This window comes from Chiloscyllium punctatum, chromosome 9, assembly GCF_047496795.1.
Source record: "Chiloscyllium punctatum isolate Juve2018m chromosome 9, sChiPun1.3, whole genome shotgun sequence".
NCBI lineage: Eukaryota > Metazoa > Chordata > Chondrichthyes > Orectolobiformes > Hemiscylliidae > Chiloscyllium > Chiloscyllium punctatum.
Genome location: NC_092747.1, coordinates 70,106,502 through 70,130,739, shown reverse-complemented (window position 1 = coordinate 70,130,739; position 24,238 = coordinate 70,106,502). Strand labels below are relative to the sequence as shown.

The 24,238-nt window shown below is 41.4% G+C and overlaps 1 protein-coding gene across 9 annotated transcripts in view; it reads left to right on the top strand.

The window, feature by feature from the left end:
- Window positions 1-24,238, top strand: part of grm5b (glutamate receptor, metabotropic 5b) — a 573,540-nt gene that overhangs the window by 380,364 nt on the left and 168,938 nt on the right. For all 9 annotated transcript variants that reach the window (XM_072577762.1, XM_072577758.1, XM_072577763.1 and 6 more), the window contains exon 4: window positions 17,855-18,090. In XM_072577762.1, the coding sequence (XP_072433863.1) occupies window positions 17,855-18,090 (236 nt within the window). The remainder of the gene's footprint in view (window positions 1-17,854; window positions 18,091-24,238) is intronic.

Here is a 24,238-nt window from a genome sequence, read left to right as displayed (position 1 = left end):
TCTTGGTGTTCAAGTCCATAGCTCCCTGAAAGTGGCCACTCAGGTAGATAGAGTGGTAAAGAAGTCATATGGCATGCTTGCCTTTATTGATTGGGAAATTGAGTTCAAACATCAGAATGTTGTGTTGCAACTTTATAAGATTGTGGTTAGGCCACAATTAGGGTACTGCATTCAATTCTGGTTGCCACATTACAGGAAGGCTGAGGAGGCTTTGAAGAAGCTTACCAGGATACTGCCTTTATTTGAGGGTATGAGCTATAAAGAGAGGCTTGAAACACTTTCCCTGGAACAATGAAGGTTGATGGGAGACTCTATAAATTATAAGATCCACAGATGCGGTTGATAGTCAGAATCTGTTTCTCAGAGTTGACATGTCTAATACTAGGGGGCATGCATTTAAGGTGAGAGGGGGAAAACTCAAAGGAGATGTGTGGGGCAAAGTGTTTTCCACAGAGTATAGGAGTGTGGAAAGCACTGCCCAGGGTAGTAAAAGACAGATATGATGGGGGCTTTTAAGGGACTTTTAGAGAAGCACATGAATATGCAAGGAATGGAGGGATATGGATCAAGGGCAGGCAAAAATTAATTAATTTGGCGTCATGTTCAGCACAACGTTGTGCACCGACAAGCCCAATCCTGTGCTGGACAGTTCTAAGTTCTAGTTAAAATGTATTTTTCCAGTAGTCGAGCATTGTAATGCTGAAAGAAGACACAACTGTTTGTAAACAGAATATTTACTCTGGCTGATGAGTGGCAAGTAACGTATGCAAAAGAGAATGAACATTCATAACTGGTCTCCTTCCTATCAGAAGGATGTTGTGAAACTTGAAAGGGTTCAGAAAAGATTTACGAGGATGTTGCCAAGGTTGGAGGATTTGAGCTATAGGGAGAGGTTGAATAGGCTGGGGCTGTTTTCCTGGGAGCGTCAGAGACTGAGGAGTGACCTTATAGAGGTTTATAAAATCATGAGGGGAATGGATAGGGTAAATAGGCAAAGTCTTTTCCCTGGGGTGTGGGACTCCAGAGCGAGAGGTTTAGGGTGAGAGGGGAAAGATATAAAAGAGACCTAAGAGGCAATCTTTTTCACTCAGATGGTGGTGCGTGTATGGAATGAGCTGTCAGAGGAAGTGGTGGAGGCTGGTACAATTACAACATTTAAAAGGCATCTGGATGGGTATATGAAGAGGAAGGGTTTGGATGGATATGGGTCAGGTGCTGGCAAATGGGACTAGATTGGATTGGGATATCTGGGCGGCATGGATGAATTGGACTGAAGGGTCTGTTTCTGTGCTGTACATCTCTATGACTCTATGATCTATGATCTATTTCATCTTACTTAAAAGTGACATCCTTACTTGAATTACCACATGAAAATTATCATTTCTTTTCATGCCTCACTTGGTCACTGACTTAGAAATTTGGAAATGTCCATATTTGGGTGTTGAACCCTCATTCAAATGGAGAGTCTGAGAACACCCATCTTTGGGCCTTGATCTTCATTGTAATGAAAAATATCAAAAGGAGTCCCACAGGTTGATGCTTCAATCTCTAGGTAAGTAATTAAGTTGGAATGTGGAGGTCTGAAGGAAGAACACGTGAACCTCATAGTAATGATCAAGGCTCATTGAAAAATCTGACAGATGAATCACAGTCCTCAAGATCAGTATTGGGGACTGGGTAGTGGAAATGTGACCTGGATATTAGAGTCAGCAAAAAGTCAGTGATCGCTAAAGAAAGAGATCAGTGGCTTGGTTAAGAACTCCATCTTTTATTTGTTGTTAGATTTAGGTTTCCCAGAGGCAATCAGGACTGTCACGATTTGGAGATGCCGGACTGTCACTGGTCGACTCAGGACAAGCCAAAGTTCTAGGAAAGCCCAGAAAATTATGTTAGTTCCATGATTTACATGCAAATAGTTCAGACCAGTTTCTGAATTGGATAGGAGATACCTTGTATTTATCTTTTACAAAGAATAGCCCTAGCAGCAAGATTGTATGGTGCTACTAAAGCCATTCTAGTCCACAAAGGTGATTGTATCAGCCAATCATTTAACGGTTCTAATCCCAATTCCATACTATGTAATCAACTGTCAGCACTGTTGAACTCAGAAAGCAAGGTAGCCAAGTAGTTGAGCTGGAAATAGTTGCAATATTTGTCAGTTTGCTGTCAGTCTTGAATAGAAGACATCACTGAGACTGTCTATTTGATTGGAGTTTATGATAACTCATTCTCACATTTCAGAGGCAAGCATGCAGAATAAGCAAGTAGTTTCCAAGAACCTATTCAAGCAACAATGCACCTTCCCTTTAAGAACTGTGGGCTAGCTTTAAATGCTAAAGATTAACTCTAAGTAGTTCTAGACACTCACTGCACTGGATTCCTGCTGCTGTGTCCAGCTAATGAGCAGAATGATAGCATTTGCAGGATGCAGAGATTATTCAAATGAACAAGCAACTTGACATTGGCCTGAAGCCTGTATTCCAATCAACAGGCTGGTGTAAATCACACATCACAGTCCTTCTGCTCGCTTTGAGGGTAACTATCTTGTTTGTATGTCCTTTGTCAAGCATATCCTTAGCTCACTCCAGATTCCTGAGAAAAAATAAAAGTTGTAAAAATTATTGAAGCCAATTTTTATACTTAAAGCAATTCACTTGATAACTTAAATTGATATTATACCAATGATGCTTGTATCCCATTGATAGACTCTGTGTACTAGAGGTCTGTTCATGCATTCAGCAGGGTTATAGTTTGATTATATTAAAAACTATTTTGAACTGAGACAAGATTTATCGCACATCTGCAGTATCTCATGGAAAATTAGATGGCTTTGTTCTGAGAAAACATTGCTTACACTTGCTGACTGGATGATGCTGTTTCATGAACATTTTGGAATGAGTCATCATTATAATGCGCAGTGTTATCTAATCTCTGTTAATTACAGGTAATGCACTTCTAGTTCAAATTAGAATCTCTGACATTAATTTAATTGACCTGCTTTGCAATGTTTGCAGTTCATTGTTAAATGGAGTTAGGAGACCATAGGTAAGAGCCATAAACACAAATTATACTTCCGACTGATAATCTCATAGTGCTGCTACATTAAGATCAATTCCTACCTGAAATGTGGTATTGGCACTCTTGTCTTTCATGTTTCTTATATGCGATTTTCTGTTCAGACAGTTTTGGATGTATATGTAAAACATCATTCACAGCATGCAAATATCAGATAAAATTTTAATGCGAGCATAAAAAGCTGATAAGAAAGTTGGCTGTTTGCCATTATTTAAACCGTTTAAAATGTCCCAGGTGGTCCAACAATAATCTGCAAAGTTTGCAGTTGTAGAGAAGCTGATGTGAAGCTAAAGCAGTAATTACTTCTTTGAGATGGTGCCATCTCACTTGCTTGAAATCAATTTGCTTGACCTCAGTCCTAAATCAGACTATGTAATTTATATCGACAGCAATTCTATATTTTAACTATCACTTAAATAGCCACAGGAAGTATTATTTTACACAGATGATAAGAACAGAGGTATGAAATTTGACTATTATTTTTAATCTGAAATAATGCACACACCACTAAATACTCCACAGGGAAAAATAGATTGCATATGCCTGCCTATTAAAGCACACTTTCCATGGCATCTTCACATAACTTCCCTTTGCCTCTTCCTTTGGTCTTCTTCTTATTTCCCTTTTCCACTTAAATCTCCTTTCTGCCTTCTCTCAATCCCAAATCCCCATTGCCCACAATCCAAAGATACTATTAATCATCACACGATCTCTTTTCTGCTCAATTACCTAACCATCTTTATTACATATCAGCCTCATCTCACTCCTCCTCTTTCCCATGACCTTTATTCTGCAGGGATTGAGCAGGGAGCTCAAACAGTTTTATCACCTTAATTGTAAAAAGTTAGACATCTGCTTCAGGTACTCCTTATTTGTGCTGACACAATATTGTGAGTAGCACACTTCCAGCTGGAATATTTATGTGCTCCTGGTCTGTTACTTTGAAATTCCAGTAGGCTGCACTGTGTTTGAAATATGGGATTGAGATGGCCCAATTCCTAGGCAATTAATTTTGGTAAAAAATTAGATGTTTTCTTCTTACAACATGACTGTATTACTCATTCAAAAACATATGGGAGCATTCAACAAATAGTTTATATGTGATTGTTTATGGGTCTCTTGTGTCACTGCAGGAACAATTTCTCACAGCTACTCTACATGACCCATCCTCTGAACACTGCTGGTTGGCAATTACTTTCTTCAGGTCGCTCATTATCTTTTACCCAGAAAAGCTCTTCTCTGCATGAATCTGTCACCTTTGTGGTCTATTAGAGTTCATCCTCCATTGTAACTTCCTTCCCTGTCCTTCCTGCTGCTCTCTGTTGCAATTTCATTTTACAGAGTTTCCTGATGTGAACACTAGATCCAACAGAGTGAGTTCTTGATCTCAGAAAATAAGAGTCACATAAAGTTGATGACCAATTTCTTAGGATGAACTTTGAAAAACCAAATTGTTCTCGTTCACCTCTATATGAACAATTTAATAGCAGCCTTTGCAAAAGTTTGGAAGAACTTGTGATTATACATTCTACTCTTCAGCTACTATATTGCACAGAGCAGGGAGTCTAACAATATGCCAAACAATATAAAACAGAACAAGAAGTACTGCTTTTTTTTCACATATAATTAAGTTTGAATGGTTAATTTGTAGCCAGGTCTGATGACATGATTTTGTATTAGCAACATGGCATTATTAGACACTTCTATTATATTTGATTGTTTAATACTCATGCTTACATGCAGTAAGCTGTCTCATTAGAGATCTCAAAGACATATAATTAAACTCAAATGTCTAATATGTATCATTGTATCAAAATGATTTGCAAAACAGAAAGAAGCTATTTAGCCCATTCTGCCCACGCTGGCTGTTTTTTAGGACAATCCAGAACTAATCCCAGTGCCCTGCACTCTATGGAATTGTATCTTTCTTTGGATCTATGTTTCCCTTTAAAATTGCAATAGTCCCAGTCTCATCTGTTTCATGTGGCAGATATTTTAGTCTAACAAACCTCTGTGAAATAATTTTATTTGTAATTTCTTTCCTCGTTTGTTATTGACTTCAATGCAGCATACAAAATTATAGTCAGTTACAACTACCCAATGTGAGTGGGATAAAGGCAGAGATAACAGTGCAAATTTGGTAGCAAGGATTACCATTGCTTGTTCCTTTGATTTTAGTTATCATCCTTCCACTCCTGTTAGGATTACTATCAGGATTACTTTTCTTTTCGAGCATGCAAATATTATACAGCTAGACAGCTGGAAGTGATACACAGATTGTTCCTCCAGTTTCTTCTCCGCTAACTTTCTGTTCCCCGAATCATGAGAACATTCTACTGGCAGATCTGTGGTTTCGGCAGAAAAGTCCTCAGGTTCCTGAGAGGAGAAAGGGGAGAGTTTTGACCTCCATCCATTTCACTACAGTTCTTCAAGCTTTGAAGAGGCTCTGTATCAACTCTAACTTAAGCAAAAATATAGCTGTAATCTGAGAATCTTCCACTCCTTTATCATGGTTCTATAAAAGTGGTTAGGCAATAGCACTGATATATATTCTGCTATTCCAATATTGAGGGACTCCCACTTATTGGTGTGGATGCCATTAGGAACACATTCTCTTTAACTAAATATTCTTGACCAGGGAAAATATCTTTGGCTGCGTCAAAGCAGCAAACTGGGAAGCAGGCCACTTGTTTAACATGGACATATTCACTTTGAATTTCTTTGAGGTTTTCCTTATCATCTGCTATAACTCTTATGGAAGACTGCAGGAAATCATGAGGAACTAGTAATTATTATTGACATCAAGAATGTTTTAGCAATAGGCACCTCTGGAAAATTTCCTCTCTCTGCATCACTTTCTGAGTCACTTACAACTGTCCTTTCAAGCTGGTAACTATCTCACCTTAATATGCTATGGTAACTTTGCAGTTGCCAATTTGCTTATTCCATGTCTCATGTCCTGTTTTGATGCCATTGTCTGGAGGAGTGGGTTTATTTACTCCTTTCCTGGTTGTTAGCTAGGTATAGAGCTTATCTTTGATCCTTCATTGGGTTCTCATCTTAAATATTTCTGACAAAGAATTAGTTGAGCAACCCACACCGACTGCACCACTATGGGCTTCACTAACAGGCATATCATTTAGTCACTGTCTATGCTCACTTCTAACAAATGTGAGGAGCCTAACAACATCTTTGACAACAACTTCTTTTTTCTACTGTACTTGCTGACACCTCTGAACTTGATGTGGAGATGCCGGTTTTGGACTGGGGTGGAAAAAGTTAAAAATCATACAACATCAGGTTATAGTCCAACAAATTTATTTGGAAGTACTAGCTTCAGAGTGCTGCTCCTTCATCAGGTAACTAGTGTGCCAGGATCATAAGGCACAGAATTTATAGCAAAACATCACAGTGTCATGGAATTAAAATGATGTATTGAACAAACCTAGTTGCTGTTACGTCTTTCATCTTTTAGAATGGGCTGCAGGTTTCAGTTTTATGTCTTCTGCATATACAGGGTCTGTTCAGATGAGGCAGCTCGCAACAGATACCTGAAGCTGCTGAAGACACCCTCATAAGAACAGGGTACGATGCTCAACTCATCAATCATTAGTTCTGATGTGCAACGGCGAGAAACCCTAATAACCTCCTCAGGAGACAGACATGGGAATGCAACTGAAAGGGTACCCTTTGTTGTCCAGTACTTCCTGTGAGTGGAAAAGCTACACCATATCCTTTGCAGCTTGCACCACATTATCGATGAGGATGAGCACCTCAGCAAGACCTTCCTCATGCCTCCACTTCTCGCCTTTAAACAACCACCAACAGATCATTGTTCGCTGCAAACTGCCCTGCCTTCAGGATAACGTCAACCACAATGCCACACAACTCTGTCACGGCAACCTCTGTCAGAGTGTTGACACAGATACCACCATTACATGGGGGGACACCACCCACCGTGTCTGCAGCAGGTACTCATGTGACTCAGCCAACGTTCTCTATCTCATAAGCTGCAGGTGAGGATTATTGAGGCATGGTACATTGGCGAGACCATGCAGACGCTACAACAACGAGCAACAGTCATCAGACAGGGATGATCCTTTCCAGTTGGGGAACACTTCAGCAGTCAGGGACAGTCGGCCTCAGATCTTCGGGTGACCATCCTCCAAGGTGGTCTTTGGGATATACAACAACGCAGAGTGACCGAACAGAGGCTGATAACCAAGTTTGGTACTTATGAAGACAGCCTCAACTGAGACCTTGTGTTCATGTCACACCACAAGTGATCCCACTACACTTTTTTGGTAACGAACCGGGACAAGTGATGGGCTTGTTAGTGGGTGAACATTTTGGTGATGGTGACCACAAATCTGTGACTTTCACCTTGGTTATGGAGAGAGATAGGTGCGTGCAACAGGGTAGGTTTTACAATTGGGGGAAGGGTAAATACGATGCTGTAAGACAGGATCTGAGGAGCATAAGTTGGGAGCATAGGCTGTAAGGGAAGAATGTCGTGGAAATGTGGAACTTTTTCAAGGAACAGATACGGCGTGTCCTTGATATGTATGTACCTGTCAGGCAGGAAAGAGATGGTCGTGTGAGGGAACCTTGGTTGACGAGGGAGGTTGAATGTCTTGTAAGGAGGAAGAAGGAGGCTTACATAAGGTTGAGGAAACAAGGTTCAGACAGAGCATTGGAGGGATACAGGATAGCCAGAAGGGAGCTGAAGAAAGGGATTAGGAGAGCTAAGAGAGGGCATGAAAAATCTTTGGCGGATAGGATCAAGGATAACTCCAAGGCATTTTATGCGTATGTGAGAAACATGAAAATGACGAGAACGAGGGTAGGTCCGATCAAGGACAGTAGTGGGAGACTGTGTATTGAGTAGGAAGAGATATGAGAGGTCTTGAATGAGTACTTTTCTTCAGTATTTACAAACGAGAGGGACCGCATTGTTGAAGAGGAGAATGTGAAATGGCCTGGTAAGCTAGAAGAGATACTTGTTAGGAAGGAAGATGTGTTGGACATTTTGAACAACTTGAGGATAGACAAGTCCCCTGGGCCTGATGGGATATATCCTAGGATTATGTGGGAAGCAAGAGAGGAAATTGCAGAACCGTTGACAATGATCTTTTCGTCTTCACTGTCAACGGGGGTGGTACCAGGGGACTGGAGAGTGGCGAATGTTGTGCCCCTGTTCAAAAAAAGGAATAGAGATAACCCCGGGAATTACAGGCCAGTTAGTCTTACTTCGGTGGTAGGTAAAGTAATGGAAAGAGTACTGAGGGATAGGATTTATGAGTATCTGGAAAGACACTGCTTGATTAGGGACAGCCAGCACGGATTTGTGAGGGGTAGGTCTTGCCTTACAAGTCTTATTGAATTCTTTGAGGAGGTGACCAAGCATGTGGATGAGGGTAGAGCAGTGGATGTAGTGTACATGGATTTTAGTAAGGCATTTGATAAGGTTCCCCATGGTAGGCTTATGCGGAAAGTCAGGAGGCATGGGATAGAGGGAAATTTGGCCAGTTGGATAGAAAACTGGCTAACCGGTCAAAGTCAGAGAGTGGTGGTAGATGGTAAAAATTCAGCCTGGAGCCCAGTTACAAGTGGAGTTCCGCAGGGATCTGTTCTGGGTCCTCTGCTGTTTGTAATTTTTATTAATGACTTAGATGAGGGAGTCGAAGAGTGGGTCAGTAAATTTGCAGATGATACGAAGATTGGTGGAGTTGTGGATAGTGAGGAGGGCTGTTGTCGGCTGCAAAGGGACTTAGATATGATGCAGAGCTGGGCTGAGGAGTGGCAAATGGAGTTCAACCCTGTCAAGTGTGAGGTTGTCCATTTTGGAAGGACAAATAAGAATGCGGATTACAGGGTTAACGGTAGGGTTCTTAGTAAGGTGGAGGAGCAGAGGGATCTTGGGGTCTATGTTCATAGATCTTTGAAAGTTGCCACTCAGGTGGATAGAGCTTGTAAGAAGGCCTATGGTGTATTAGCGTTCATTAGCAGAGGGATTGAATTCAAGAGTCGTGAAGTGATGTTGCAGCTGTACAGGACCTTGGTTAGGCCACATTTGGAGTACTGTGTGCAGTTCTGGTCGCCTCATTTAGGAAAGATGTGGAAGCTTTGGAGAGGGTGCAGAGAAGATTTACCAGGATGTTGCCTGGAATGGAGAATAGGTCGTACGAGGGTAGGTGGAGAGTGCTAGGCCTTTTCTCATTGGAACGGCGAAGGATGAGGGGTGACTTGATAGAGGTTTATAAGATGATCAGAGGAATAGATGGAGTAGACAGTCAGAAACCTTTTACCGGGTACAACAGAGCATTACAATGGGACATAAATTTAAGGTGAAGGGTGGAAGGTATAGGGGGGATGTCAGGGGTAGGTTCTTTACCCAGAGAGTGGTGGGGGCATGGAATGTGCTGCCTGTGGGAGTGGCAGAGTCAGAATCATTGGCAACCTTTAAGTGGCAATTGGCTAGTTACATGGATGGGTGCTTAAGCTAGGACAAAAGTTCGGCACAACATCGTGGGCTGAAGGGCCTGTTCTGTGCTGTATTGTTCTACTATACACTCTCTCACACACACACATATACATACACACGCACGAATATAACATGCACACAAGCTCTTACATACTCGCACATTCACGCAGACCCTCTCTCATACACACACTCTCTCTCAGACACGCGCACATTCAATTCTCCATACTCTCACTGATGCACACACACGTGCAAGCACACACTCTCTCACGCACTCTCACACTCATGCGCACACACTCACACGCAGACATTCACATGCACACACTCTCTCACACACGCACACACACACATTTTCAGAATTGCATTTGCAGATACATTCTATTTTTTTTCTCAAAAATACATTCTTTTTTTCTCAAAAAGCACAATGCAGGCAGTCAATCTATATAACATTATATAAATTCCTGCTTTGGAAATAAAACCAGTCTGACTCAAGATTGGGATACAGACAGACTCTAGTCTCATAAGTTTAATACTTTGTCTAAGCTGAGATGTCACCTTTATTTATGAAACCTTAAGTTATCTTGGGAATGTGACTTAAAAGAAATTCTGGGATTTACATATTAATGAATTTGTGGGCGGCACGGTGGCACAGTGGTTAGCACTGCTGCCTCACAGCGCCAGAGATCCGGGTTCAATTCCCGCCTCAGGCGACTCTCTGTGTGGAGTTTGCACGTTCTCCCCGTGTCTGCGTGGGTTTCCTCCGGGTGCTCCGGTTTCCTCCCACACTCCAAAGATGTGTAGGTCAGGTGAATTGGCCATGCTAAATTGCCCGTAGTGTTAGGTAAGGGGTAGATGTAGGGGTATGGGTGGGTTGCACTTCGGCGGGTGCGGTGTGGACTTGTTGGGCCGAAGGGCCTGTTTCCACACTGTAAAGTAATCTAATCTAATCTAAAACCTGCAACTAAAAAGATGAAAGACTTAACAGCAATCTAGGTTTGTTCAATATATCATTTCAATTGCATGACACTGTGATCTTTTGCTATATGTTCTGTATCTTATGGTCCTAGTTGTCTGATGAAGGAGCAGCACTCCAAAAGCTCATACTTCCAAATAAAGCTGTTGGACTATAACCTGGTGTTGTATGATGTTTAACCTCTACACTTAGCATTACCTCCATAGCCCTTATCCCAGAACCTGAAGTTTTGTTTTCTCTTCTGACTCTGCATATATTTTCTTAAAAGCTCAGCTTGTCTATGATATCCAATATTTCCCACTAAATTACTGACCACTCAACCTCCCTCTCTGGTTCCTATGATAACTGACATTGTGAATGAATATGTCTTCTCAGATACTGCCCTTCATCCTTTAAATTTCATTGCCCCTCAAGAAATCCACTGTCAATTATCTCACCCACCCCATCCTACATCCAATCCTTGAACAATATGTTTCCTTTTCCTACCAAAGCCATTCAACCTGGTGTCACTCTCTTTAATTGAATCAACAACTGTTTTTCTCTCTGTGGATGCTGTCAGGCCTGCTGAGTTTCTCAAGTATTTTCTCTTTTTACTTTCATTTTTCTCCAATGTCTCACCGCAACTTAATTACTCAAGGACTGTCTTGACTTGATTGTACTCCTACTATCCTACCTGTCAAATCAAAGTTTGAGTTTAACAAACAATGGGTTATCTTCTCACCTCTATAGCATTACTTGAGGTTCTATCGTTCACCCTCCTCTTTGTCAGTTTCTTAGTAACATCATCCAAAGACATAGATACATTTTATATGTAGGCTGGTGATATCCAGTTTTATCTCTCCATCAGCTCTTTCCACTGCCTTTGTGTTATCAAGCTGCTTGTCTGATATCCACTCCTAGATGAAACTGTTTCTCCCAATATTGGGAAAACGAAAGCCACTGTCCTTGATGTCACCCACCCTCTCTCCAACTTCAACAATACAGTGTTATTGCCACTGAAGGTAGAGTGTTTGAAGAAACTGAACTTTGGTGGTGATGGGATTGGAGACTAAACCCAGAAATTCCCAGCCCAACCAGCTTGCCAACATCTTCACAATGGGCAACTTGTTCACATAGTTTGAAGGCCTATTAAAGCCAATACACCTCCAGGCTAATCAGAGCCTGGACACAGACTGAGGGAAAGGGACCAAAATTCAGAATCAATTTAAGACAGAAACTGCTCTATCTACTTTTCTACAGCTGCAACTACAATTGTCCAGTGGGCCTGCTTCCCCTCTACAATCATGGTTTAGTTGCATTGAACATTTATTTTTAGAAGGTTCCTGAAAAGTGTGTTCAGAACATACCTCCACCTTGAGGTGCCATCTCTCTCCATTAACTACACCAGATAGCAGATACCTCAGTGGTGGAGCTAGGCCTGATCATGGTTCTCAATCAAATTTTGAATCCTATCTGTCGTCCTTACTAGATACCAAACATGCCCTCTGGCAGTTACTCAGTCAATCCTTTGAAAGTCATATCCTGTGACTATTCACAACACGAGACAGATTTGAGGCCTGCAGAAATGGGGAGAAGAAAAAGAGACAGATTCTCTAATTTCTTTGTTAGTGCTTTGTGCTGGGAAATTATTTGGCTGAGTTGTACATCAAAGTTACTGCACTGATCAAAATCAACCTTTTGTTGTGAAAGCTTGAGGTCCCTATCTGTCTGTTTAGCTAAGCCTCCTGCTAGTTGCATGCAATGATATCTATGCTTGGGGGTTTAACTGTTGGAAGAAAATAATTTTATCAGAATGCTAATCACCGTGGAGTTAAATTTATTAATACAGAACCATGGTTTAGAAAATGTAAAGTTTAATATTCTATTTTAATATTTAGATAGAACAGCTGTTAGCAGTACAATTATGTCAGCTGAACATCTTAAGATATTTATACTGAAGTTTAATTAATTTACCAAACTGTCACAGAAACTAGCTGAAATATCAATCATCCAAGTAGTACATTTATTACATATTTCTAGCTACTATATTGCTGCATATAGAATATATCAATATAATACTTCAAGTTATCATAAATTAATGATGCACTTTCCTGATAATTAATAGTGGATTATCAATCCTGAGATCATTTATACTGACCCTTTATCTGATGTGTGTATAATTGTGAATGTTCATAAGGTTAAAATTAGATAAAGCAGAAGCATTAGCAATACGCTCTATACCTAATATCACCAGGACAGTACGACAAGCAATCTTGATATGATCTGTAATGTTGTCTTACTTTTCAGACAAATGTGGTAAATAATTTAAAAGTCCCACTGTCAATACAAAATAGCAGTAGTGGGACAGGAAGGTGTTCATTGAAACTGCATGGTCCACTGGCAGGATTTGCATATTGAGTTCATTTTGAACTCATGTGGATGGTGCTAAATAAATCTATTTTGAAACAATGTTTTAAAAATTGGATTTTCCTTCACTATTGTACTTAAAATTGAATATCAGAATTATTTCAGTGCAAGAGAGAGGCCATTTAGCCCATTGTGCCTGTACTCATTCTATTACCTAGTGTCAATCTTCTGCCTCTTCCCCTTATCTCTACACACCACCTCTATCCAAATAATTATCTACTACTGTCTTGAATACTTGATTTGAAGTTGTCTCCACATTTTCAGGCATCACATTTCATACCTTGAAGTTATTTCTTACATCACTTTAAATCTATACCTCCTTGTTCTTTTATCTTTAAGAGTGGCAACACCTTCTTCCCATTTACTCTATCCAGCCCGCTCATGATTTTGAAAACCTCTATCAAATCACTTGTGCTTCCTCTTTCCAAGAAGAATAGTCCCAACTCCTTCAATCTATCCTCATAGCTGAAAATGGAGTCACAGCAAAAATCAGGTGACTAGGCTTACTGCTGGCTGCACATAATAATGGCAATTTCATCCCATTGCTGACTCCCCATTCTTACCTACTACATCTCCATGCTGGCAGTGAGACAAGATTTCATTACTGTACTGGGTGGAATGTTTCAGGTCCATCTGGAGGTCTTAGAAGGGTAGCAGGAGGTACAACTTCAGTTTTCCAACAATGAAGTTCCTCCTCAACTCAGTCCTAAATCTGCTCGCCGTTAGTTTGAGGCTATGCCCCCTAATTCTAGTTTCACCTGCCAGTGCAAACAACCTCCCTGCTTGTATCTTATCTCTTCTCTTCATGTAAAGGACGTTGCTTTTGAGATAATTGCAAGGATCTGGGAAATGGAGGCAGCCAAACAAATGCTTTGGGGAGAATAACAGTGAAAGGGACAAAGTAAACGAAGGTGGTGGGAGCTGCATATCCCAGTCTGGGACAAGAGCAGAAATATCCAGTGGGATTCTGAAAGGACTGTTAGTCAAGGAAATTCATAGAAAAAGACAGAGGGTACCAAAGAAAAGGTGAAAGCCATTTCCATTTATGGAAGGAAATGAGTATTCTAGAGTGAGAAGGTAGAGCATTAATAACTTAAAGGTGAAGTTTATTAGCCCTATTTTTTTCCAAATCAGTTTCCAAATTAAGGCCTCTCTAAGAATGTGCAATGTGAATGGAAGGGGCTGCATTTCTGTTTCATGTGTTCCAGCACAGCACAAGCCCGCCTATATGATGGATTTGAAAGATTACTATTGCGAGAGCACTCAATCAAAAACTTGTACTGAGGGAAGCTCAGAATAGGAGAAAAGGTGCATAAGTTCTAACATTTCCAAATGCTGTATCATAGGATAATGAAGGCCATCTAGAATTAGATACTGCTAATTGCCAAGTGTTTGGAAAATGATGTAAGTTTCAAAACTACAAGCATGTACAAGGAAGCTTCAGGAAGAGACAGTTATGAATAAGATGGTATGCAGCTTACCACATAGAGGTGGCTGTGGAGCAGGCTTTCATCCAAGACATCAGCAGCCTGATAAGGGCCTAAAGAGTACATTTAACTATGTCAATATCTAAAATAGGAAATAAGCATCTCAATTTTGATGTTTCTGTACATATAAGTTCTTCTATGTTAGATATTTGACTAAGTTAATCTAAAACTGTACTTGTTGTTATAACATTAAGGAGGAGGAGAAGAAAAGATGAACGATGCCAACAAATCCAGAGGCATGAGTTTCAGGGGACGACAGGTTTAGTTGCACTGTCATATGAAGAAGGGAACCAGCATTGTTCAGCAGTCTGGTGAGAGTGGCTATACAAGAGGAAATGCAGTTACCTACAGCTAAGTGAAAGGCAGTGAGGGAGACATCTTTGCATGACTAGAGAAGCTGATAGCTACATTTGCCACCATCAGGTAGATTTTCACCTACAGAGCTGGAAGGAATTGCTATTCCTGTGCCGCTTAAGATCAAGAACCATTAATCTTTTTCTCCACCCACTCTTTTCAACCTCAATTGGAGGTGTGTATGGTATATTCCCATCAGGATGCACACAAGTAACTTCACTAATGCCTGTGAAAAGAAAGATATACAGTTTGTTCTGTTCATCAAGCCAAGTTACCTTAACTATCACATTAACAGCAATTAGAAGGTGCCATGTGGCAGTCAGAGCTTTGAGTCATTAGTATATGTACACAAGTATATGATATGCGTGCCTGAAATACCTGTGAAATGTTCATCCCAAAACCATGCTTCATTAGGATATCCTTAGCCCATGCAAGCCTTTCATGATAAATGCATTCTCCTCATTGAGATGAAAGGTCAGTGATATGGTGATGCCTGAGCTGCTTGGTATTGTACTTCTTTTTAGATTTTAAGTGTGAACTCTGGAAGAAGTATGAGAAGCAGAACCATAGTGGAGTCAGCAACGTTATATTGATAGCTGAAATGAAGTGACAAACATACATTGCATGTGAGTCAATGCTTGGTACCCAATCTTGTGTGTGACAGTCTATACAGAGGCAAAATTACAATGCTGACTAACACCCTTATGGGCATGAACCATTGAGTAAACAGTGGTGCATACCCTAACAGAATGCAGCAGATCATTTATCCTTTTGTGGCACTGGAGCCAGTTTCTCCTGAACAACTTGTGAATGCTGACCTCCATAGCCACCTCTATCCAAGCTGCCTGCATCAGTCAAGATGGCCTCTTGTTGCCAACATCAAGAAGAGCACTTGCCTTCTTTCTAAGGCAATGTCAGGAGCACCCCTAGGGAGATACCACCATGGTGCTGCTGTTTTCCTAGTCTCTAACGTCTCTAGGTGTAGATAAGAGTGATGAGCAGAGGTTGAAGTGTGCTTTTGGCTTGCAAAGAGTGAAATATTGAATGGGTACTTTCTAAATATGGCACCCAGAAGTTGGAGCCTGGAAGGTCCCTGCAGACGACAGAACTACTTGCCAGTCAACACATAAAATTTGTTGTTTTATCTATGCATAAAAATGTAAAGAGTTGATAAAAACAATTGTGTGACAAAATCCAACCTAAATACCTCCTACTTTCAGCCCAAATCCTCACTTAGTCTCAAAAAGCAAGGTCTTCCCACTGTTTATACTTACCTCAAGGACAGCTCTTGAAATGTGGTATTATTCCCTTGGATATGGGCACAATATCCCTCATCATTTTCCCCAGATAAAGAGTGGATATCCAGTAGTTTGCTGTTTTACCTACATAACTCAGGAGGGGAGGGATACTGATCTCAGTGTCCATGTTAGTAACAATGATATTGATTGGATTAGAAAGGGAATTTTGCTGAAAGATTTTGACCATTTAGGAACTAAATTATAAAACTGAACCTCGAAGGTAATAATCTCTAGATCTATCTGAGACACATGCAAACTGGTATAGTAGTTAATAGATATTAATCTTATAGCTTTGATGGAGACACTGAATAGAATGGTTAAGAAGGCATTTGGTATACTTGCCCTGATTAGTCAAGGCATAGAGTTTAAGAGCAGGCAAGTTATGCTGGAATTGTAGAAAATGTTGGTTATGCCACAGCTAGAGTATTGTGTGCAGTTCTGGGTTTACCATGATGTTGCCTCACTGAAGAGTTCAGTTAGAAAGAGAGATTGGATAGACTGGAGTTGTGAGACGAGGTAGTATGGCGACACGATCGAGGTGCAAAGATTTGGGGGGCATAGATAACATAGACAGGAAGAAACATTTCCACTTGGTGGATGGCCCAATGACCAGGAGACATAGATTTAAGGAAAAGGTCAGGAGGTTTAGATGAGATATGATGAAAAAATGCTTTGATCCAGAGGTTGGTGGAAATCTGGAACTCACTGCCTGGAAGGTTAGTAGAGGCAGAAACATTCAAGAAGTATTGAGATGCCAGGGCATAAAGGATATGGGCCTAATACTTGAAAATGGCTTTAAGATAGTTAGGTGGTTGTTTTTGACCACCTGACTTTGCAGTTGCCCTTCCTCAACTGTAATATCATTAAGCCTGATTCATGATTCTTCCTGTCAAACTGCAAGGTGAATTCTATCATTATGGTCACTGCCCTTTAGGGGTTGCTTCAGTAAGATCTCCCTAATCAAGTCTGCCTCATTATGCATCATCAAATGCAGAATTGCCTGTTCCCCAGTGAGTTATACCATAATCTGCTCCAGAAAACTAACTTGTAGATATTCCACAAATCTTTGTTGAGATTTGCTGGCAACCTTTTTCGCAGTCAATCTGCATATTGAAGTCACCCATGGTTACTGTAATACAGTTGGTTCTGATATAACGCAATAACTCAGTTCCCATGCGATGCCACATTATCCGAAAATCACATAGTAGCAGCACCATTTAAATTAATGGAACCAGAATCGTGTAGCCAATACAGGTAAGGAAAAGTCGCATTCTACAAATTCTTTCATCGCATTATAGCCAATTTGCATTGAAGAAACACACGGTGTAGCAGAACTGACTGTAGCATCTTTGTTACATGACTTTTCTGTCTCCTGATTTGTCTTCTGCCCCACTTTCTGAATACCGCAAGGTGGCCTCTGCACAACTCTCATCGGGGTCTTTTCTCATTTGCGGTTCTTTAACACACAGATTCTATATCTTCCGTCTCTGTATCAGTTCTTGCTATCAATTTAATTTTTCATCCATCTGCCTATCCGATTGAATCCTTGGATATTTTGTTCCCAACCCTGATCCCCTCGCAGCCACATCTCTATGACACCCACATCGTACCTGCTAATTTCAATCTGTGATACAAGCTCATTTACCTTGTTTTGCATAATATTAACAGCTTGTCTATTTGCATTATATTTGTAAATAAAAGCCATGTCTTTATTTTTACACCTCCATGAATGCACATTTTAATGACCTTTTAACACTGATTTATCTCTTGTGCATTACAGTGATGGCTGGGCAGATAGGTATGATGTGACAGATGGCTACCAGCGAGAGGCAGCTGGAGGTATAACAATCAAACTCCAGTCTCCTGATGTAACATGGTTTGATGATTACTACCTTGAGCTGCGGCCAGAGACTCACTTCAGTAATCCCTGGTTCCCGGAGTTTTGGCAACATAGATTTCAGTGCAGGCTGAAAAATCAACAGCAAGAAAATTTTGAATATAACAAGACCTGTGACGGTAAGAAACAGCTAATCTGCTAAATTTTACGTCATTCTTCGCTAAATTAGATGTAGCCCATAGGGTTAGATTTCATGTATTTACAAACTTTGCCTTTCTTAAAATTAAAATTCACAATCATTATGTATTTGTTAAATGCACCTCTTACACACTGTGGATAATCACTTCAACTAGACTTTAGTTGTCATATTACTATATAACTTATCAGTTTAAAAAGGCAAATTACGAGGTTTTGGGATACCTTTTTCCCTAACCAGGTGGTTGCACATATTCTTAGAGGACTGGATTCATTAGCAGTGGAATGCAGGAGGGAAATATGCACCATGGAGGCAAATTGAGTTCTTATGACATTGGATAGCTAGACTAAGCCTCTGGGTAGGTTTGTGACAAGATATGGAGCATACACACAACATGCAGGAGGGATGGAGCCAGAGTGGCAGCTGCTCAGTCTAGTTTTGTGGAACTCAGAGGGTCCATTTGTCATGGTCCCCAAAATTAATTATAATTAACCTGTTGGGTTCCTCTCCAGCTGGTTGTTAACTGATAGTGGCATAGTATTTAGTACTTTCATTAAATTCCAATGGGACCTTGGTATGTCATAGAGTTCCAAATATGTGTTAAAAGGGACCATCACCTGACATTTGTGGATGTGTTGGCCACCTAATGGGAAGGTGGTCAAAGAGTATCCTAGACATAACCACAACAGGAAAAGAGTGGTAAGTATTCCTGACCATTTTTGGTAAATGGCAAGTTTGGTCAGCCAGGCCTCTGGCTACATTAATCAAATAGGTCAAAGTGGTGCAAACAATATCGGGTTTGATCCCAGTTCCAATTGTATGGATTCAGGACCAGCCTACTTACCTTACCTGTGGTGAAAATTGAGTCAGACATGCCTTTGGACAGAAACTGAAGAAGTATTAGGATTAATTTGTATTGGAACTGCATCAATGGAGAAAGGTGGTATGTTCAATCTATACCGTGAATGTATATTAAGTTTGGTGAGAATGCAGAAAAGGATTGAACAACTTGCAATCATTTAACATCCTTAGGATATCTCAAAGTATATTAACAACCAATTAATAATTTGAGAATTGCACTCATTATTGATAAGAAGACAAATATGGCAGGTAATTTGCACACAGCAGGTGCTTTAAAAACAACGATGAGATAGATATCCAATTAATATATTTGGGATGTCATTGCTTGTCATTGAAAACCAGGACATCAGGAAGAACCAAGGTACAGCCAGAAAATTATTTACATTTCCTTGAGAGGGCAGATAGGTCTGCAGTTCAGCATCGTATCTGGAAGACAGTCAGAGCTAAATTTGATAATTCCTGACAAACAACATAGAGAATGTGACACATAATTAATATAGGTTTGTTGATACATCACTGTATCAACAGAGCAGCAAGTTCATAGTTTACAGAGCAGTTATCCTCCTCCATGGTTCACAGACATGGACTACGTGCAGTAGGCAGCACAAAGCCCTGGAGAAGAACCACCGGCCACATCTTGAATTCATTTGCAGGCGAAGTGTATTATTTTCAGCATGCTCACTCAGGTCAACATCCTTAGCATCACTCTTGGCCAACTCTGTTGAGCAGTCCATATTGTTCACATGCCTACCTGGGCCTTATGAAACAAATGATCTGCCTGAAGCTTTGACATGGCAAACAGATCCCAAGAGGACAAAGCAATTGTTTCAAGGACACCTTCAGAGCCTCCTTGAAAATCTGCATCATTCCCATTGACACTTGGGAAACTAGCTCATGACTCTAGTCCAAAGTGGAGGGAAAGCATCTGCGATGAAAGTCTACGCCTCAAATCCCATTGCTGATCACGAGCTGAAGTCAAGTGTCGACAGAGAAGGTAGCACATGGCAATTCCAGCACCTCATCCTCTTACTCCCCTAACAGAGACAGAGATTGTAGGTTATGCAGTGGATTCTTCAGTATTCTGAGAAATCACTCACTTCAAGTGTGAAAATAAGATATTCTCAATCATGAGGAACTATTTAAAAGGAGACAGTTGATAGGAATAACAATTTCTGCTTGTATCCAATATTAATTGTGCTGTTCATTGACTGTAGAAGGTAGAAGAGAATAAAAGTTGGAGTGCTGTGAGGAAAAGGCTGGAAATGTTATTGTAATATGAACAGGGGGCCAAAATTAAACATTTTTGTACCATTTACAATTAGCTTGAACTGTGTAGAGCTAGCTTGTACCTTTTAAAGGGAAGATCAACTTGGCTGCAGTAGGTGCTAGGAGTCATAATTTAAAGGAATTGGCCATGTGGGAATGCTGAGGATTGCAGAATAACGGAGAGAGTAGACCCCACAATTATCAAATGCTATGCTGCAGGTGCTGACAGAGCAGGTAGAAGAGAGGAGGAAAGCCCCACATCCACAGATCTATCATCAAAACAGAACCATGAGAACACATGGCTGTGGAAGACAATAGACAATAGGCAATAGACAATTGATGCAGGAGTAGGCCATTCTGCCCTTCGAGCCTGCACCGCCATTCAATATGATCATGGCTGATCATTCCTAATCAGTATCCTGTTCCAGCCTTATCTCCATACCCCTTGACTCCACTATCTTTAAGAGCTCTATCCAATTCTTTCTTAAATGAATCCAGAGACTGGGCCTCCACTGCCCTCTGGGGCAGAGCATTCCACACAGCCACCACTCTCTGGGTGAAGTAGTTTCTCCTCATCTCTGTCCTAAATGGTCTACCCTGTATTTTTAAGTTGTGTCCTCTGGTTCGGCACTCCCCCATCAACGGAAATATGTTCCCTCCTGCCAGAGTGTCCAGTCCTTTCATAATCCTATACGTTTCAATCAGATCCCCTCTCAGTCTTCTAAATTCAAGGGTATACAAGCCCAGTCGCTTCAGTCTTTCCGTGTAAGGCAATCCTGCCATTCCAGGAATTGACCTCGTGAACCTACGCTGCACTCCCTCAATAGCCAGAATGTCTTTCCTCAAATTTGGAGACCAGAACTGTACACAGTACTCCAGGTGTGGTCTCACCAGGGCCCTGTACAGCTGCAGAAGCACCTCTTTGCTTCTATACTCAATCCCTCTTGTTATGAAGGCCAGCATGCTATTAGCCTTCTTCACGACCTGCTGTACCTGCATGCTTGCCTTCATTGACTGGTGGACAAGAACACCCAGATCTCTCTGAACAGCCCCTTTACCTAATTTGATACCATTGAGGTAGTAATCTGCCTTCCTGTTCTTACCACCAAAGTGGATAACCAGACATTTATCCACATTAAACTGCATCTGCCATGCATCTGCCCACTCACCTAACTTGTCCAGGTCACCCTGTAATCCCCTAACATCCTCATCACATTTCACCCTACCACCTAGCTTTGTGTCATCAGCAAATTTGCTAATGTTATTGCTGATACCATCTTCTATATCATTTACATATATTGTAAAAAGCTGCGGTCCCAGCACGGATCCCTGCGGTACCCCACTGGTCACTGCCTGCCATTTCGAAATGGAGCCGTTAATCACTACCCTTTGTTTCCTATTAGCCAACCAATTCTCTATCCAATCTAGTACTTTGCCCCCAATCCCGTGCGCCCTAATTTTACTCACTAACCTCTTGTGTGGGACTTTATCAAAAGCTTTCTGAAAGTCCAGGTACACTACATCCACTGGATCTCCCTCGTCCATCTTCCGAGTTACATCCTCAAAAAATTCAAGAAGATTAGTCAAGCATGATTTCCCCTTCATAAATCCATGCTGACTCTGTCCTATCCTGTTACTATTATCCAGATGTGCCGTAATTTCATCCTTTATAATAGACTCCAGCATCTTTCCCACCACTGAGGTCAGACTAACTGGTCTATAATTTCCTGCTTTCTCCCGCCCACCCTTCTTAAAAAGTGGCACAACATTAGCCGCCCTCCAATCCTCAGGAACCAACCCCGATTCTATTGAACTCTGGAAAATAATCACCAGCGCATCCACGATTTCCCGAGCCACCTCCTTCAGTACCCTGGGATGCAGGCCATCAGGTCCCGGAGACTTATCAACCTTCAGACCTAACAGTCTCTCCAACATCAAATCCTGGCAAATATAAATTCCCTTAAGTTCAGGTCCTTCAGCCACTGTTACCTCAGGGAGATTGCTTGTGTCTTCCCCAGTGAACACAGATCTGAAGTACCCATTTAATTCCTCTGCCATTTCTTCATTCCCAGTAATATATTCCCCTGCTTCTGTCTTCAAGGGCCCAATTTTTGTCCTAACCATTTTTTTGCCTTGGACATACCTAAAAAAGCTTTTACTATCCTCCTTTATATTCTTGGCCAGTTTACCTTCGTACCTCATTTTTTCTCTGCGTATTTCCTTCTTACTAATCCTCTGTTGTTCTTTAAAAGCTTCCCAGTCCTCCGTTTTCCCGCTTATCTTTGCTAAGTTATACTTTTTCTCTTTTAACCTTATATGTTTCTTTACTTCCCTCGTCAGCCACGGCCGCCCATGTCTCCTCCTGGGATCTTTCTTCCTTTTAGGAATGAACTGATCCTGCATCTTCTGCATTATACACAGAAATATCCGCCATTGTTCCTCCACGGTCTTCCCTGTTAAGGTATTGAACCACTGAACTTTGGCCAGTTGCTCCCTCATAGCTCCATATTTCCCTTTATTCAACTGAAATATTGTCACTTCAGATTGTACCCACTCCCTCTCAAATTGCAGATTGAAGCTTATTGTATTATGGTCACTACTTCCCAATGGCTCCTTCACTTCGAGGTCACTGACCAATTCTGGTTCGTTACACAATACCAGATCCAGAATCGCCTTATCCCTGGTCGGCTCCAGCACCAGCTGCTCTAAAAATCCATCTCTGAGGCACTCCACAAAGTCTCTTTCTTGAGGCCCGATACCATCCTGATTCTCCCAGTCTACCTGCATGTTAAAATCCCCCATAACAACTGTAGTAACATCTTTGCGACAAGCCAATTTCAGCTCCTGATTCAACTTACCTCCAACATCCAGACTACTGTTTGGGGGCCTGTAGATGACTCCCATGAGGGTCTTTTTACCCTTAGTGTTTCGAAGGTCTATCCACACTGACTCTACATCCCCTGACTCTAGGTCCGCCCGCGCAAGGGACTGAATATCCTCCCTTACCAACAAGGCCACCCCACCCCCTCTGCCCGTCAGTCTATCCTTACGATAGCACGTGTAGCCTTGAATATTCATTTCCCAGGCCCTGTCCCCATGAAGCCACGTCTCAGTTATCCCCACAATATCGTATCTGCCAATTTCCAAAAGAGCCTCAAGCTCATCCACCTTGTGTCTAATGCTTCGTGCATTCATATATAGAATTATTAATTTGTTACTGCTCTCACCCTTCCCCTCAACCCTTATTTCACTCAACTTTACAGCATGATGCCTTTTCCAGTTTTCTGCCTCCTTGATACAGTTGTCTTTCTTGACTTCTCTTGTTCTAACTACCCCTTCAATTTCCTTTTTAAACATCCAGCTTGTCCCCTCCCCCCCGCTACTTAGTTTAAATGTAGTGGTGTTGCAGCAGAAAACCTGCCTGCCAGAATGCCGATCCCTGTTCTATTAAGGTGCAAGCCGTCTCTCTTGTAGAATTTATGGTTACCATAAAATATACCCCAGTGATCCAAGAACTTGAAACCTTGCTTCCTGCACCAGTTCCCCAACCACACGTTCACGTCCATTATCTCCCGGTTTCTGGCCACACTAGCCCGAGGAACTGGAAGCAAACTGGAGATAACCACCTTGGACGTCCTGCTTTTTAGCCTTCTTCCTAGTTCTGCGAAGTCTCGCTGTGGTATGTTCCTCCTCTTCTTCCCGACATCATTTGTGCCGACGTGTACCACCACCTCGGGCTCTTCACCCTCGTCCTTGAGGATGTCCTGCACTCTGTCCGTGATGTCTTTCACTCTAGCACCAGGAAAGCAACACACCATCCTTAAATCCCGTCTGCTGCCACAAAAACCCCGGTCAGTTCCTCTCACGATGGAGTTCCCTATTACCACGGCTCTATGCGATGTCCGACTGGTCTGCTCTGCTTCTGCGGCAACTTTTGATTGACAAACATGGCCGCCTTGCGAACTGGTAGTGTCATCAGACTCTACTGTTTCCAAAAGCTTCAA